This window comes from Crassostrea angulata, chromosome 2 (assembly GCF_025612915.1).
Source record: "Crassostrea angulata isolate pt1a10 chromosome 2, ASM2561291v2, whole genome shotgun sequence".
In the NCBI taxonomy this organism is placed as follows: Eukaryota; Metazoa; Mollusca; class Bivalvia; order Ostreida; family Ostreidae; genus Magallana; species Magallana angulata.
Genome location: NC_069112.1, coordinates 75190592 through 75209077, shown reverse-complemented (window position 1 = coordinate 75209077; position 18486 = coordinate 75190592). Strand labels below are relative to the sequence as shown.

The 18486-nt window shown below is 32.5% G+C and overlaps 1 protein-coding gene and 1 long non-coding RNA gene across 2 annotated transcripts; one reads left to right on the top strand and one right to left on the bottom strand.

The window, feature by feature from the left end:
- The first annotated feature begins 1019 nt into the window (after nt 1–1019).
- Nucleotides 1020–13610, top strand: LOC128171519 (multiple epidermal growth factor-like domains protein 10). Its single transcript, XM_052837298.1, has 7 exons — nt 1020–1092; nt 2103–2327; nt 11128–11382; nt 11838–11972; nt 12971–13108; nt 13206–13343; nt 13423–13610. The coding sequence occupies exons 1-7, from the start codon at nt 1020–1022 to the stop codon at nt 13518–13520; spliced, it is 1062 nt and encodes a 353-aa protein (XP_052693258.1). The 3' UTR covers nt 13521–13610.
- Nucleotides 5992–7585, bottom strand: LOC128171541 (uncharacterized). The gene is made up of 3 exons (XR_008242104.1): nt 7014–7585; nt 6522–6621; nt 5992–6124 (listed from the first exon to the last, which is right to left on the bottom strand). It is a non-coding gene; the product is annotated as an uncharacterized LOC128171541 (long non-coding RNA).
- Nucleotides 13611–18486: the final 4876 nt, after the last annotated feature.

The window sequence follows — 18486 nt, the reverse complement described above, 5'->3', positions numbered from 1 at the left end:
TTAAGAGTATTTCAAACATTGAAATCGATGGAATTAGCATATGTCACTTTCAAATGTTTTTGATGTCTAATTAAAAGTTGTTTACAAGCTAGGCGTGTTTGCCCTCTCATGATAAATTTAAATTTTCGAAGGGTTTTTTTTTTTTTTTTTTTTTTTTACCAGGCTGGTCAATGTTATATCACATACATTATTACTTATTAGGTTTGTTACTGACTGTTTAAAGAAATTTGTGGGGTCGGTAAAGTCCATAGAAGGCGAGGCGGAGCCGAGCCTTCTATGGACTTTACCGACCCCACAAATTTCTTTAAACAGTCAGTAACAAACCTAATAAGTGTTTTGTTTTGTCGAGGACCTAAAGTTTGATATGTAAACAAACGTTTGTGTCGAAAATCAGTTCAAATAACGTTACGTCCGCCATGTTGCGCTATAAATTTTGACGCTTGCCTTTTAAAGAAATTTGTAAGGCAGCCACGTGACGCGTTTCATCCAATGACGTCGCGACATTCTAGTCCGAGGCAAAACAACGTCTTCTATAATGCTTAAAACCAGACATTGAAACTGTCTATATTGTCCATATTTTCTCTGTTATATACTATTCACACTAACAGAAAAACGTTTAATAGGACGAAGTCGTATTGAACATTGTATTTCAAGTGCAATATCTGTGATGACTGGCATTTTATTACCGGTGTGTCAATAAACAGAAAAATGCTATATGAGATATATCCGTGATGTCATTGTAACTTTTAAAGAGCACTCGCTTCCTTTGTTTCCATTTCTTTTGAAAAAGCAACAAGAAATAAGTACTAACCATGAACATTTATATTTAAACGGAGAAAATGAGTTATGATATTATAACAACCCGAAGTCTACTTTTTTAAAAGGCAAACTTGAAAAAAGTAAACGTTGCTAATTTGGGGGGCTAAGACCCTCTTCTAAGGCACTCTGTTTAACGAATGTCTACGTGAAACTATAAACAGAACTCAAGAGTCGGGTGTGTTTCCTGTTTTTTTTTTCTGATGTCCGTGCTCGTCACAAAGATGTATACAGTGTGTGTGTGTGTCGGAGTTTTTGTCTTCGTTAACGGTTATGGTGAGCCAGTTCTTTTTTAAGCTAACATTTAATATGCTAATAAATAAAATCGGCCTAATATTATATAGTTCGTGAACTTTTCATATAAAAAAAAAACATTTTTCGTTCGTTTGTTCAACAGATTGAAAAAAAAGAGGTTTTTTATGTAACGGATATTTGCTCTGATTGTCTAAATACACGTACAAGGAATATGACATTGGAGTGATGTAACGGGTGTTTTGTTATAATACTGTACTACGTCAATGTTTCCTAATCAAAAACAAACGCTTAGCATGTCAGTAAGAAAAGATAATCCCATTGTTGCGCGGCGTATTAGTTTGAACTATGACGCTTCACGTCCTTATATTTTGTTAACGGCGTGAATTGGTTCTTGCACTGGATTTAAAAATAAAAAAAATAATGTATTTTTTTAACCACACTATTCATTTATTTTTGTTCTCAATGTTACGTGTAACGTAATGATGTGCATGACGTTACAACGGGTTGTATTTCACCTTAAACATTCTAGTTTAAGGTAAAACAACATGGTATGAATCTGCGTAGCATCAACAGCTTGTCATACTGGGTGATATTTTAACATGCAAAAAATAAAATGACGCAACATTATCATGCCGATAACTCAAACATTGTATACTCTTTTTTTAAAATATTTCATTCACAGCACGTGATCAACTCCACAATTTTAATTAAGTTATATATTGACGATATAAAACAATCGACGATGCAGTCATTGTGTACAATGTAAATTAAAGAAAAATGAATGTCCGCAAACTAAAAAGACACGAAATGAGAAAAATCACAATGCATATATCTTTTATCAAAATCGTCTGGTTTATATTGTACCTTTAAATGATGAGGTTATACAAATGATTGTAATAAGTAGAAATTTAATTTAGAAATGTTATGAATTATTGAAGATAGATTTTCCATTTCTATGTTAATTTACATTTCTTTTTTAATGAGCTGTGACTTAACATTGTTTTACAAGGTTTTCTTTTCCTTCGAAACAGTTAATGTCGCCTACAACAAACCAGCATACCAACAGTACCCAAAGAAAAATGACACATATGACGCCAGTAACGCTGTAAACGGACGTAAATCAGACCTGAGTGGATGGGGTGGTAAATGTGCTGCATCATATGGTAAAAATAACGCCACCTGGTGGGTGAACCTGACCACCATCCACAGCATTCATCACATCACCATTTATTTCAGAACGGACAATGTTCCATGGGGTATAGTCACATTTATTAAAATTAGGTCATTCTTAAGTCCAGTAAGACATAAATATGCTTCAACAATAGCTGTATCGATACGTTTAGTGTTTAGCCACGCATATCACCCAAATTCTCATAAGAGTATACCGGTCTATCAGAATATTGTGTTCTGAAATAAAATACAACGATACATCAATACGTTACACGTATGACACAATATCATGTAAAACCCAAAAGTGTGTGAAACTAATCTTCACTATAAAATTGTTTTCATGAAATTTAATCAATTACATCTTCTCAACCTCAACAAAATTTCAACTCTCCGACTAACAAGATGATGAATTTGTGATTATGATTATTGTTAGTAATTTAGCATTAAAGTAAAAATAAAATATCAAACAAATACGGTATTTTATGAAATGTAGAACGATGTAAATTTAAGTTGCTATATATACGTCTTTTAAACATCCCTTAATTGCGACACTATATCGCATCGCTGTTTTGATCAGTAACGCAACATGCTTTAACCTGAAATCCACTTGTTAGAAATAGATCAATACCGTAATCATGTAACGTTAGATAGGCCCAGTGTCAAGGAATGTGTTAGAACGATAACGTTAGATAGGCCCAGTGTCAAGGAAGGTGTTAGAACGATAAAGGACCCTCACTTCTCTTGTAAGCCGCGGTGTGAAGAAATGGTTTCCAATGGAAACAGAACGTTTTCCTTGGGTACTCTGCTTCTTTTTTGGGAAGGTGTTAACACTCAGTATCAGTTGATGGACATTCAAAAACTGAAATTTTCAGGACGTTGGATCCTGCGATCAAAAGTCTTTAAGTTTTTTTTCTAAAGTATTTTTTAAACATCTACACACATAGCTCAACCAAAATTCAAAACAAGAATTTGGGGTCTATATCCTCCTTTCAGTGCTACGGTGTATTTAATATGACTTTTCTGCACTGAAAGTGCAAATTCCGCCTAAATCGCTTTTTCCTCCAACATTTTTCATCTAAATGAAACATGGTATCAAATACAAATTTACATTATTTAGAATTAAAGAAATTAAAATTAACATAAAGAAAAACGTTGTAATTTCTTCACCTTATTGATATTTTGACCTTTTTGCCCCAAAAAACCAACGTTTTTCATTCATAAACGATTCAACATGCAATAAATTTATTTAAAAGTCTTATTTAAATAGACTTGTCAAAAGAAACTTTAAAAATCAGAAAATTAAACCAAAAGTATGGGTCTATAATGTAAATTTTGAGATATAGCGTGAAATAAGCTAATTTTAGTGGAAAATTGGAGTTCATTTTTCTTGACTTTTATGAAATATCGGTGAAATATGCCAATATATGTCGATAGAAATATTAAAATATTCACTGGATGAAATATCTGGTTTCAGCGCTGCGGAAACCCTTTGGAAACCCTGCGGAAACTTAAGGTTACTTTAAGTTTCTGACAGGTTTCAGCACGGAAACTTCAAGTTTCTTTAAGTTTCCGCAGTGCTGTAACTTAGGCTGTCCATGAATCCAAATGGTTTCCGCAATGGAAACTTATTGAAACTTGAAGTTTCTGCATAGTTTCAATCTCCATATACGTTTGGGATACATATTGTTTACAAATGGTTTCCGCGACGGAAACTTACTGAAACTTGAAGTTTCTGCATAGTTTCAACCTCCATATACAATTGGGAAACATACTGTTTACAAAGGGTTTCCGCAACTGAAACTTACTGAAACTTTTTATAATTTTGCTTTCACAAAAGCTGAGCAAGGTTTCTACTTTATGTAAAAACAAAACAATTTCAAACAGTTCCAAATTTATTTTGTTCAAAAATCTGAAATTGTTTCCAATAATAAATAAAATACAGCCAAGATATAATAATGGAGAAACATCCATATGGCAATTCCCTTATTAGGGACTTTTATTTAAAAAATGATAAAATTGCACAAGAAAAAAAACTCCCATAGAAATCTTTACATTTGTATTTTTTTTCATCTCGATTAAATGCTTATCAAATCTCCCTTTACAAATGCAACAAAGATCTTACTTTTTAAAAATATGAATGCAATTTACAAAATAACTGCACGTACAAAAATAAACAAAGAAAACTTCACAGTTACATGAACATGATACACTTGTCTCAATTTGTTTTGAAGTACAATGAATATGTACACCATAAAATATTTTTTAAAGTATCCATCTTTTAAAAAAAAACACACTACAAGATAGTAGTTTATTATAGAGGTATGACCCAGATTTGATTTGAATATGTCAATAAATTCCAAAATGAGGTCAAAGTGACCCACTTACAAGTTGGGATAAACCTTTTCTCTGTTAGTAATATAATCTAATGTTTTACAATAGAACAGAATTTGATATCATTTTTTTGATAATCCATTAAGTCCAAAGTGAAGTTTTTATCTCACCCATGATGTACCAACTGATCAGATTTTAATATCATAAGCCTGTCAGTATTTAATAGATGACCCAGAGGGAGATATGGTAAGCTTGTTGGCCAATAAAAAGCTAACAATGGAGCAGTCTGTCAAATCATGTGCAAAAATATGATGTACACATTTAATTAATTATGCTGATTGCAACTCAATCCTGATGAATATTCTTCTTTACACACAGTTTACCTTCCTACATTTCACTACTTTACCTACATTAATATTTTTAAATCCAAGACATGAAGTAAAATATACATTGTTTATATATGACAAGTATTACTACATGTACATGTACTTGCTGCTTTTTGTAGCATGAATGTATAAAATACAAAGTATCACACGGATCATTCACCTTACAATTCTCATCAATACCAGCATTTTACTTATACAGTAAAACACGCTTATAACGAAGTCTCAGGGACGGCCAATTTAACTTCGTTATAAGCGTAATTCGTTATATCCGTCAAGTTTACAACATGAAATAGAGACTTGGGGAATGAAATTCACTTCGCTGTAAGCGTCAATTCATTATAAGCGTGTTCGCTATAACCGTATTTTACTGTAATATAAAAGCTAATTCCAATTATATATTAGTAACATAACACAGATTAAAATAAAACCCACATGGAAACAACTTTCTATCCAAGTAATTTTGTTATATAAAAATTGTAATACATGGGGTATATGTTGTCTTTATATATTTTCATATTCAAAATAATTGAATATTGTTTGGTGTATTTTATCATTTCTATGACCCATGCATTCATCTCCTAATGCAGTATTTTTACATTTAAGATTGGTTTCTTAATTTTTCATATATTGCTGCAAATAAAAACTAAGTTATCAATAAATGTTTAAACAAAGAAAATGGAAAAAAAAAGTAGTTCACACTTATCAAGTTGGAGGTGTGAGGATATTTGTTACATGGAGTCTAATATTTTATGCAATATTTGCAAATACATGTATAACAAATTTTTTAAGAAAATGAAAGTTAATATATGCAAGGTCTAATCAATCATTTAATAAGTCAAAACCATGTGATTTTCTAAGATTCTAGCTTACAGACAGACATTGTAATATACTGGTATTTGATCATATAAAAAAAGTACTTTTATAGTTTATAGGTTTTTTGAAATGAGAATACTTTACAGTTAAAAAGTCTTGTTCTGTCGGGTCGTAGAGATGTGTCCATTCGAATCAATAAGGAGTGTCCTTGGCTGTTGCGGTGAAGCACTCATATGATCACATCATGGCTACAGCAGACTTAGTAGTTCTGGACAGTGGTAGCATTAAAATTCTTCTTCTGGCGATGAACTTGTTCCTTTCACTGGGCTGTACTTTATGTCTGTTCTATTTATCTTAAACATGAATAATAAAGTTTCATTTAGATTTTTAAACAATAAACATAAGTCATTCAGCCTAACATGTAATAAAAGCATTCTGAATAAAATTCTGAATACAGAAGTTACTATGCAGTTGCCAGTTGCTGTTTAAACTATGTCATACAATGACTACAGTAGTATCTGGTCTAAAATGTTTCATTTTATGTTTGAAGCTATGTTATTTTCATTTTGATTCAATTATTGTTTGTTGAACAATGGAAAAACTTATCAACAATAAGTGTGTTCCCTGCCCCCCCCCCCAATCAATTTTCAAGAACTTAGACCTGGATTTCCCAAACATTACTACAGTAAATTATAAACATCCAACACATGTATAAGTTAATGGTGAAAATAATCAATTTCAAAGCAATACCTTGCGTTCACATCGTCCAGCTGGTCAAAACATTCATCCGAATCACCGAACAGAGGATGCAACTAATCACCGGAAACATTGACTTTGTATGTTGTCAATGCTGAAAAAGAAAACCGTGAAAGATTTCATTTTCCGGATTTAATTAATAATTTTTTTTCGTTACATTTAGAGTTTGTAAATTGTATAATGTGCGAAAGATTCATTGTTCGTCTTGTTTACCAACCAAGCATTCATATATTGGGGACATTTATATAATTATATATGTGTATACCCTGAATAATCTTGATTATCATGCATATAAAGTTTGTTAATGGTTAACTTGGTCAAAACGTATATTTAAAAGAGATACGGTAATAAAAATTAAAACGCCGAACCAAGTTTGCAAAAAAGACGCCATCTTGATTTGATGGCGAGAGATCTCGTTTACAAATGAGAGATAAATTAGAGCCTTGAAAATGTTATTGGGAGTATCTATATTGTGAATTAAGTTACCTTGACATGAGTTCTTCGTTCCTGCATTATCTCCTTGTTGTAGAGGCTATTAATGCTTCTCAATTCTCCATTTTACAACAGCACCTTCTTGTCCATTTTAACCTTCGCTCGGAATCATAAAGTGCGCCAAAACTGACCAATCAAAACCCGCTAAATCTTGGAAAAGTGCATCTTGGGATAATTTAAAATAAATAATGTTTAATCAAAATTATCATTTTTTACCGAATAGTATACTTTTTACATGTATATTTATTTTAAATAAGAACTGTCGGAGTCAGTATTTCCTGGTTAAATACGACAAAGTATTGGCGTGTGTTTGTTACAATTGTATTTGTAACACGTGATTAACCAAAAAAATGGCCGACCGTTTGTTTACAAATGTCTAATGAAATTAAACAAGTTTTAATGAGACATATGTATCAGATTTTGTCTTTAACTATATTTTATTTACATGTACTGATGATTTTGCCAAACTAAATATGATAGAGCCATATATAGTTGACTGACAAGTTAGTCTTGACTTGTCCAATTTTCACCGCGATTCTAAGCACGGTCATATTCTTATTCAAAATAAAGAGGTGTGAAAATATTATGTTCATCATTGAGCAGGTTCTGCATGAACACACAGAAATCACAAATATAATTAGATGCCGATCAATTAACGGGGTCCGGTTAACAGCGTTCACCCGTACGGTGAATTTACAACTACGATGAATTGATGGCAATTATTTTACAGTTACACATGCGCACTGATTGGTCATGCCATGAACATTACGTTAAGAATACTTATGAAATTAAAATACAAACGCGTTAAACAAGCCTGGAAGTAAGACGTACACGTCGGACTGATATATAAACAAAATATAATTTTAATTATTTGGTATATTGTATACGATTGTATAATCAAATTTTAAAAATGGGATTAAAATCACGTGAACCACATGGCTAGTGCTGGATTTTAAACTGATTTTGTAATATAACGTATAACTTCAGTAAAATTATAAATAATGCTTATTATATCTTATAACAGAAACATGTACAGAAAGTAAATACAAAGTATAGAAATGCACGAATCACATAGGCGTCGAACCGGGGGGGGGGGGGGGGGCTTAGTGGAAAGTAAGACTTAACCAATAGGCATACCCCCCCCCCCTTTTTTTTCTCGCCGGAAATGTAATTGTTCCTAAATTTACCTTGAAAGATTGAGAAGTTGGAGTAATAGGCATATACCAGCCCCCCCCCCCCCCCCCCCCCCCCGACACGGATTAGGAATTTCATGATTTTGGGGGAAAAAATTTGGGTAGGGAAATTTATTTTCGGAAGTATATAGTATAGGTATAACCCCCCCCCCCCCCCTCCCCCACGGATTAGGATTTTCATGATTTTGGGAATGGGGGTTTTTCTCAATATTTCTGAGGATTAGCCTAGCCCCCCCCCCCCCCCCACACTTTCAATTTGCTTCCGACGCCAGTGATACATGATACATGATACAGTCATACATGTAGTAAGGTCTGAATTGCATGTAAATAATTAAACAATTATTATATTAGACTCAAACTTCAAGTGGGTTTTACTTGTTATATCAACTGTAGAATTTTTTAAAAAAAATTCCTGTGTACATGTGTTGGCGTGGTATTAAAAAAGAAATGAATTAGCTCTAAACTTCAGGTTGTACGAATATTTAGTACGATTTGTAAACATTTACATCGACTTTACCTTAATTTGTTTGCTTAATTAGTTACTGTACCTCAAGGTTCATTCAAATGATAACTAAATGATTTAAGAAGGAGCTCGAGTCTTACAAAATAGGAATATTGATTTATTTTACTAAATAATTATAATTTACTTATCAGTTTTACTAACTCAGGTACACACAAATTGAAAAAAAATTCCCGCTGGGCTCAAGTTATAAACTCACGCTTCGTACTGTGTATATGTTATGTAACAGTCTTTTGTTCACTCCTGACAGAAAAAACCCTGCAATCCACACAGAATATACAGGAAAATCACAGAGGAGGTCACCTGGACAAAGAATGTATACACATGTATACACGTGCCCGAGTACCTAAGATTAATGATTTCATCATATGCATTAAACAAGATCAGACATCAGTTTTTCTTTTCAAATTCAATTAATTACTTAGTAAGCTTCTTAATCGCCTTATTTGCCACATTTGAAGATAGTTACATGTATACATATAGTTTCAGTCACGCTGAAACCTTACTATACATTTTAGTATGTACGGATTCATTATCATTAGGCCAGAATTAAACTTAAACCTGTTGAAAATAAATGATATCACTATTAAACTCAAATCAATTTTAGTAATAGTTTCAGCAATGCGTAAACCATTTGGAAACCTAACTTAAAGTTTCAGCAAAACTGAAACCTAGCGGAAATGTTCTGAAACTGATTGATATTTCCATAATAATTTACACAACTTTTAACATGATTCAAATTTAGTTTCCGCATTGCGGAAACCATCAGGAATCTTAACTCTAAGTTTCAGCATACTGAAACCTAGCGGAAATGTTCTGAAACTGATAGATATTTCCATAATAATTTACACAACTATTCACACGATTCACATTAAGTTTCCGCATTGCAGAAACCATCAGGAATCTTAGACTAAAGTTTCTGCTGACTGAAACCTAACGGATACTTGCTGAATCGATATAATGGTTTCCGCAGTGCGAAAACTATACGTGAAACTTCAAGTTTCAGCAAGGTTTCCATATAGTTTCAGTTTTGCTGAAATTTGATTTTTCATCCAGTGATTGTTAAAAATGAATGTGTTTTTTGAATCAACACAAAGTTATCCTAATGCAAAAATATCTGAAAATTTGATTTGGACTGAAAATAAGAAAGCTTAAATTACGGTACTCTAAAACAACTGAGTTATAAAAAAATATTCATTCTCTTCTTCAAAACTTTCCGCCACAAAACACAGTCCCTTACTAAACTTTGTAAATATTGAAATTTTCCTTAACTTTTTTATTCAATATTAATAGTTTATTTGGCATTGTAAAAAAATAATTTACAAGTAGAATTCAAATATGATACAGAATTTTTAGACTAGAGGTGACCCAAAATGGCTAACCAAAATCGGAGGAAAGAACCTCTTTAACTGTCTATAACGACTGCTATACGTAAGCAGTAATTAATTTTTCTGAAATGTATGAGAAACTTTCTACTATAACATGTAAATGAGTATCATTTTAGTCCACGATATTTCATGAAATAAGATATTTCTTAAGAATATTTCCTCACAGATGTCTTTGAAAGTGTAGTTTTACCTAAAGATAATAGTATGTTAGAATCCTAACAAATACATCCATACTGTGACCATGTGACAATTAAAAGGCCCAATTTAGCAGTAGGTGTTGGCAGGATAAAGAGCCCTCGCTTTGGTGTAAATCAGTTAAGGTATGATAATAAATGCAAAGCGTTTTTTCTTAAGTTAAAAGCGTCTTAAGGATGAAAGACTTTATCACCAACACATGAATACTAAGTATGAGTTGATTGATGTTAAGAACTGAGATTAAAACTTGTGATTACACGTTTATATGCTCTTTGTAAGCAGTCACTAATTTCCTATCGGTAATTTTCTTATTTTAGTTGTATTTCTGCCTCCTACATGTAAGTTATTTAAACATATTGTGCACGTCTTTAATACAACGAATGCGATTTAAAAACTTCAATAATTATCTAGCTTTATTAATTAAACAAATCTAAAAGATAAAAAAAATATTAATATTGATGTTTACTGCAAATACATTTAATGTCAACAGTGCTGTGTGCGATTACTTTGTACGTACTCAATACAATAGACAGACTACTGAATGTATGAAATACCGTTCATCTTATGTTTTTTTAGGCTAACCAAGCAAATCCAACACGATTTATATATAGGTACTATAGTAATCTAATTTTACTGAAAACCCTTCAACTTTTTTCACAATGTTTAAAAAAAGTACAACAAACACAGTACGGATTACCCTCTTTTACAAACACGACATTATAAGTTGTCTTCTACCATATGTTTGTTAAACTTTGTTTGTCTAGCTACATGATTGTGAACGTCCATCAATAATTGATTAACATTTTATGCAGGTCCTTCTAATTTGCTAACTAAGTACATCCTTGGATTTTCGGTGTACGTCTCCAATACAACAGACAGACTACAGGGAACACTGTGTTACAAGGACGACAACTTTACACTAGACACCATACCTGCTGTCTTCACCACCACCTGTCCTGTACATGGACAGTACGTCATCTACTACAACGAGAGACTACTAGGAATTACCTACCCTTACGAGTACTCGGATTCTGTTGACAGTGACCTCTGTGAAGTGGAGGTGTATGGTGGGTGTACTGTTATACCGCTTTCAAGTTATGATCAGAAAAAATAAGGTACATAACGTGATATATGAATGAACATTTACGTGTTGATGGCATATTGTCCTTTGTGTGTTGGTGAAAGTCTCAGTGTTTGTATTTTTTACCCACAATTATGATCAAGTTGCCCCCAAAAAATAGAAATAAAAATATGTCCATTAAGGTAACAGAAGTCCTTTTTATATTAATGTCAATTGTGAGTTCACATGACCCTACATTGCCATTTGATATAAACCATTTGAAAACTCATAAATAGCCTTTATGTTTAACATTAATTTATCAAAATACTATTTAAAAAAAAATTAACTTAAGAGAAACATTTTATCAGAATTTTCATATTTAGTTCTACTAATCACTAATGATATTCATTATACAGGATGCGCATATTGTTAAAACCCTTAAGTATCTTATTCATATCAAAGGTTGTCCTGTTACCGGATGTTACGGGTCAAACAATACCCTCCCATGTCCAGACGTTAACTGTCAGTACTGTCACATAGAGACGGGCACCTGTCAGGGCTGTAAACCTGGATACAAAGGTCACCGATGTGAACTAGGTAAAACTGCCTATGTGCAACTCTCAGGAAAAACAAAATATGATTAACATTGCACGGCTATAGTCTTAACATTTAAAATCTTTGCAATTAACATTGCGACGTATGCAATTAAAAATTTTCCAGTAATATTTCACATTGTAAAATTATCTAGGATATTTTGTGTTTAATTCTGCAAAAATTTGTGTAGCAATTAATTACATGTTTACAGTAAGTTTATATTTTTTGTTATGTGTGCATTGGAAATATACGACATTCAATGCTCAAAAACACACGATTAACCTTAAAAATAGCCTATTTTAATCTTTTTCATAAGAAAAGCTTTATATAAAAAATTAAGGAAAATCACACATTTAAAAATGGTAAAAGATATGGATTTTCCTTAAAAAAAGGTTTACAGCTGAACAAATCACATCTAAAAGTTTTAGGTAGAGCTGATGGTTAATGTTTTAACCATTAGGCACTTTGGCAGGGGATAGTTTAGTTTTGTTTTCTATTCGGGCACTGGTTTTACAGCTCGCTTTTCTTTCCAGCACTTCGCGCCGGGGACATGCACTTGCTATAGATTCATAGGAAAAATAACACATTGACCACTTAGAAAGAATAGAGATCAGATTACGTGATTTTTCACACAGATCCCTTTAAAGAATGAACGCTTAAAAAACTAATATAATGTTTATTTGTTTTGAAAATTATTTTAATACACTCTGAAATCTAAGTATCTTTTTATTATTTTACATTAGTTAACATCTGAAGTATTAATGGTGTTGTTTTGAAATATCCAACTAAATTCTTAAATCTACAGTCATTTAACGTTACAAAAGCAAGTTATATTGTTCCACTAGTTCACCAAAAATGTTTGGTGTTTTTCCGAAATATGAAGGACGCGACTGTGCAAAAAAGGTGCCATAACGTGCTAAGAAGGGGGTTGTCTATACCTTTTGTGTAATAATCAGAGTATTTACGCATAGCTTGACTGTTGATACTGACTTATTTTATAGCTTGCGACAAAGGATTATTTGGATCCGAATGCAAAGATACATGTGGACACTGTCGAGATGTAAAACAGTGTTCTAATATCAATGGAACATGTTTAACTGGGTGTGATGCTGGCTATCAAGGGGGCTTGTGTAAAACTCGTGAGTAGTTAAGCATGCCAATTTTTTTTTTGAAAATAGATATATAATACATAGAACATCTAAACCTTAAGAGATTGAATTAACATTGTATTCGTAGCATGTGACAAAGGGTTGTATAGTTTGGAATGCAAAGATACATGTGGACACTGTCGCGATGTAAAACAGTGTTCCAATATCAATGGAACATGTTTGACTGAATGTGATGCTGGTTATCTAGGGTGCTTGTGTAAAACTCGTGAGTAGCTACGCATGTAAAGTATTTTGTTTAAAATAGATATGTAGTAGATATAACAGAGTGAACATTTGATTTGTAGCATGTGACAGAGGGTTGTATGGATCTGAATGCAATGAAATAGGTGGACACTGCCGTGATGTAAAACAGTGTTCCAATATTAATGGAACATGTACTTAGGCTGTTTGTGTTTATTACATCATGTATCAATGGTTTGTTTACAAGTACGTGTTAACATTGTTCCTCTGTGTGGGTTGATCTAGGTTGTCTACTGCAAACGTACACGTTAATAATCAGAATATACCGAACGTTTCATTATTTCAAATGTCTCAATGACATCGAATAGTGTTTAATTAAATACATTTGCCCAAAACTGGACGATATTGAGTTTATTGCTTTTGTGTACGGAGGCACCAAGTACGCATAAACCAGCCTGGGACAATACACCCAGTGTATCAAGGGTAAGTAATTTTGTAATTAATTCATATCATCATAAAATATAATACGTTAATATTCAATGTAATAGAATGCTAAGAATTTCTTTTCTAAAAAAAATCTGAAAAACCTCGATTAGTTATCATTTTAATGCATTTGCGCAAAACTGCACGTTATCAAGTTTATTTATAGAGTTTCCAAGTTCATATAAACCAGCCGGAGATAATACACCCAGTGTATCGTGGGCAAGTGTTCAGGAATTGTTTTTGATAATATGTTTTTCTGTTTTTTCCCCCTTGTTTTTGTTTTTCAGCTCACTTGAACTGAAAGCTTAGGTGAGCTATTCTGATCACGTTTTGTCAGTCGTCCGTCTGTTGACTTTTCACATTTTGAATTTTTTCTCAAAAACCACTGGGCCAATTTCAACTTAACTTGGTACAAAACATTCGTAGGCTAAGTGAATTCACAGTTGTGAAAATTAAGGACCATGCCTTTTTACCGGGGAAGATAACTAAGAAATATTAAGAATTTTCGAGAATTTTCAAAAATCTTCTTCTCGATAACCGTATGGCCAGGAAAGCTGAAACATGTGTACTGTCAGTCTCAGGTGATGTAAATTTTTAATTTGTGAAAATCATGTGGGGAGGGTGTTTTTTACAAGCATTTTGCGATCATCAATATGAAAAAGTAATCCCGCTGACATAAAGTAACTTTATTCAATTTGCAACAACCGACGATGTAAGTATGACTTATCCAATCAGCCACTTCTACATTACATGTATGGATTGCTGTTTACAAGTGTAACTATTGTGAAAGACTTGTTTCTACTCTCAATATTCAATAGGAAATCAGCCATTTGCTTATTAGATAAGCGATATTACAAAAAAATAATTGTTGGTTTTTGTTTTTGTTTTTTTTTTTTTTTTTTTTACAAATGTTTATTATTCGTTAGACATGCATCAATAACACAACTAAATAATCAACTAAAAATACCCCAAATTGTTTATCTGATAATTAAAAAGCGTTCAAAGTATTTGTTATGTAATGATGATGTCGATATATGCAGACAGTATTTTTAAAAATTGTCAACATTTCTCGTTTCAGCCAAAAGTAAAGCACAAAAAGTACACCTTTTTGTAGGACATCCTCCATCACATATACCCTCAGCAGTACGGATAGGCAAGCCTCACCAATGACGAGAATACACGTGAACTTTGATACCACTGAAATCTTTGTATGACATTGTAATACAAATCAGCAGCCGGACAGGGAAATAATATTCTGTTATTTAGAAGCATTACTGTAATCTATGAGCTTATACTAGAGGAGAAGTTTGCTTATAAATACAATGATGGAGCAACTATGGCTTTATTTTATATTTATTTCAAGTGGCAGTCTGATAACTTATCATTATAAAAATTCAATAAATGATGGTTAATTTTTATACTGGATTCGTTATTTATCTTATGTGACCCATTGATATATTTTCATCATTAGATCGCAATATGGGGATTGTCCACTGATTGCTGCATAGAGTTGAAGAATGGATTAAGTCAATGTCACAATAAATCTTAACTTGTAGTTGCCAAAGCGTTGTGAACAGCATCGTTACACATCGTATTAATTTGCATTTAGAATTCGGTTTTCACATTATGATCATGATATGAGAAATGTTATGAACGCTTCTTTTTTTTTATGAAAATGCATTAAACATGTTTACTCTTATGTATGCACTGAAAGCACATTAGACTCGGACTTCGTTTTGATCGATATGTTACAGGGACAAACATTGCCTCTGCTGGGGTTTGAATCCGGGTTCTCTGCACTCTACTAATCGAGCTGAAGTGTTAACCCACTAGCCAAAGCTAGACGTAATGTCATATATATGACTCCATCAATATATGATTCTATCACGGAAAGTTCTCAGCAATTCTATACACATTTCAAAATAATTAAATTTCGATTATTGTAAAATAAAAATCATGCAGTGTTTAGATATTTAAAAAAAATATTCTTTTTCGGTATATTATTTCAATCATACGTTTACAAAACCTAAATAAATAAAAAAAATTGTTTCGTGTAAAGTACCTTTGATTACGCTATGTTTTACACATTAAATTCTGAGATGAATTTAGCATTTGTGCTGCGCATGTCCTGTAATAAGGACAATAACTAAGTATTTCAAAGCTGTGAATCTTCAGCTGATTAGTTTAAGATTTACTTCCTTAATTGCGTAGACAAATACATATTATCTATACATGTTGAATCGTCATATGGTTAGGAATTGAAATGCAAATGCTCTTTGAATAACAGCCACGTCATTCTGTAATGTGTAAAAGGCAAATAAATAAAATAAACGCTTCAACATCATTTCAATTTGTATATACTCCGATACTTGGTGGTAAGCAAATCATCCATCAGATCTACATAAAATTGAAATACTTTTATAGCCAAAAACTATGAAGTTGGATAAAACAAAATCCAAACATTTTAATTTGGGTATTTTCCTATACAGTGGAGCCTCAGTTATCCGAACGCTTTCGTTCCCAAGTCCAATCGTCCGGATAGGTGAAGCGTCCGGATATCTGAAATATGTCTATTGTTGACATGAATGATAATGTATTTGTATACAATATAATATTTGGCTCCCATTGTTGATACTAGGTTATTTTGCCTTTCATATCATATAGCAACACATACTAGAGTTGTCTTTTGTTATGAACGTTTTTAGATATAAAGAACTGCTTTATTATTTTGTCATGAAATATTAACCGGACAATAATGATAACCGAACCTAGCTAAATTCTTTGTGTCCAAGTGTGATATGTGTGTGATACACTGTTGTTCGCAATTTTCCAATTTTTGAAAGTGATTTGGGAACTCAGTGTGTTTATACAAGCTACTCATGAGGGTCTAGCACGTAAAAAAGGTGTGAAACTTAATTGACAGGGGTAATCTTTTGTATTGAGTAGGGTATCATCAAATTTTACCGTCCGGTTAAATGAAGCAAGATGAGTAGTAAATCAGTGTTTTGTGGTAAAAACAGACCGTCCGGATGCGGAACGCGGAATTTCGGATAAATGAGACAAAATAACATATAATAAAATCTGTTCCCAAATAAAATCGTCCGTAAACTGAAACGTCCGGTTATCTGGCGTCCGGATATCTGAGGCCCCACTGTATTATAATATACAGCTCTCTTTTTAGGGACGTCAGTGAACTATAACACCTGCCACGACCATCAGAACAACTTTATTTATGATATAACACACATTATAGTGGGTTGGGTCACGTGATCAATACGCATAGTAAGGATACATAAAAGACAGTGGATCATTATATGTGTTTAGGTTGAATATGAATTAAAGAGAAAAATATTGATTCAAATTCATATACGTTGAGTCAAACAGTGGGATATACATGTAACTACATTGCTTCAAACAAGTTGAATCATAGCACTGGAAAAAAAACAACAAAACAAGAAGCATCATGTTTAAAAATACATCGAATGAAAGAATAAATGTAAAGAAGCTATGCATTAACTTAATCTTTATATTCAATACCGTTCAGCACAACATACAATATACTTATTATCACGGATAGACCTTTAAAATAGCAAAATTTCACAAATAAAACTTTACATTCAATGTAATCGATGTTTCTTTAATAACATATTCTATAACTACTTCCACTTGTATTCTTTAAAAAACGATAGATTCCATTTTTCATACGGAGTATGCAGTAATCTTGAATGTCGTGCATTCGTCACTTTAGTTCCAGAAAATTCGGTCTATTTTCTCGTTACCTTCTACGACGCATCTATCCTATTTCATCATCCCACTAGTCGGTCAAAATTGTGTGCATTGTTTATCTGCTCATAAATAAGAACAAGCGTATACCCAGAGTTGTTAAAACATCTTTGAAATATTCAGTCGTGCGCTCCTCTTCTGAACGTCTGTCAATTGTTTCCGTCTGGTCTATAAGTAGAAATCTAGTTGACGTGTGAGTTGGATGATGTTGTTTGACTGGACCAGACACAAATATGTAACAAAACATACAATATATTTTATAGTTTGTTAGAACATTTGATCTGCATCCAATAAGTTCTGCATTTATTGTTATCGAGTAATGGTGATTTACATGGTACTATCATTTAAATATCATTTCAAGTTCATGAAATTTCCAAGGAATATTTATATACAGGTTTCGATCCTAATTAATGAGCTCTACCTAATTTAAAAACAAGTTTAAGCTTTTTCACTAGACTGAGTATTTTCCAAATTAGTTTACTATACACAATATGTACACTAAAGTATAAATAGTATATTCTGAAGAATAAGAAGTCATTCTGGTGATAAAATATGGTATATGTACACAAATGTATTCTAGACAAGCATGTTAATACTGTTCGGTTGATGTTTTGTGCTTTAATTATTTTTTGATAGATACCTTTTCTGAGTCCCTCTTGTTCATCTTGGTACTTCAAAGGTCGTGACAGTTATTAATAAAATGACGAAAACAGAAACACCAAGGACGATAACTAACACAGTGTAACCCTGTGTTAACTGTGCCATCAAAAGAAACTATACATTGTAACACGCATCAGTACATACATACATGTATCAAAAGCCAATTCTTCATATGGAAAAACATGTGTAAATAAGAAATTTGTGAGCCAATGCTTTATATGGAGAAACATATGTAAACAGGG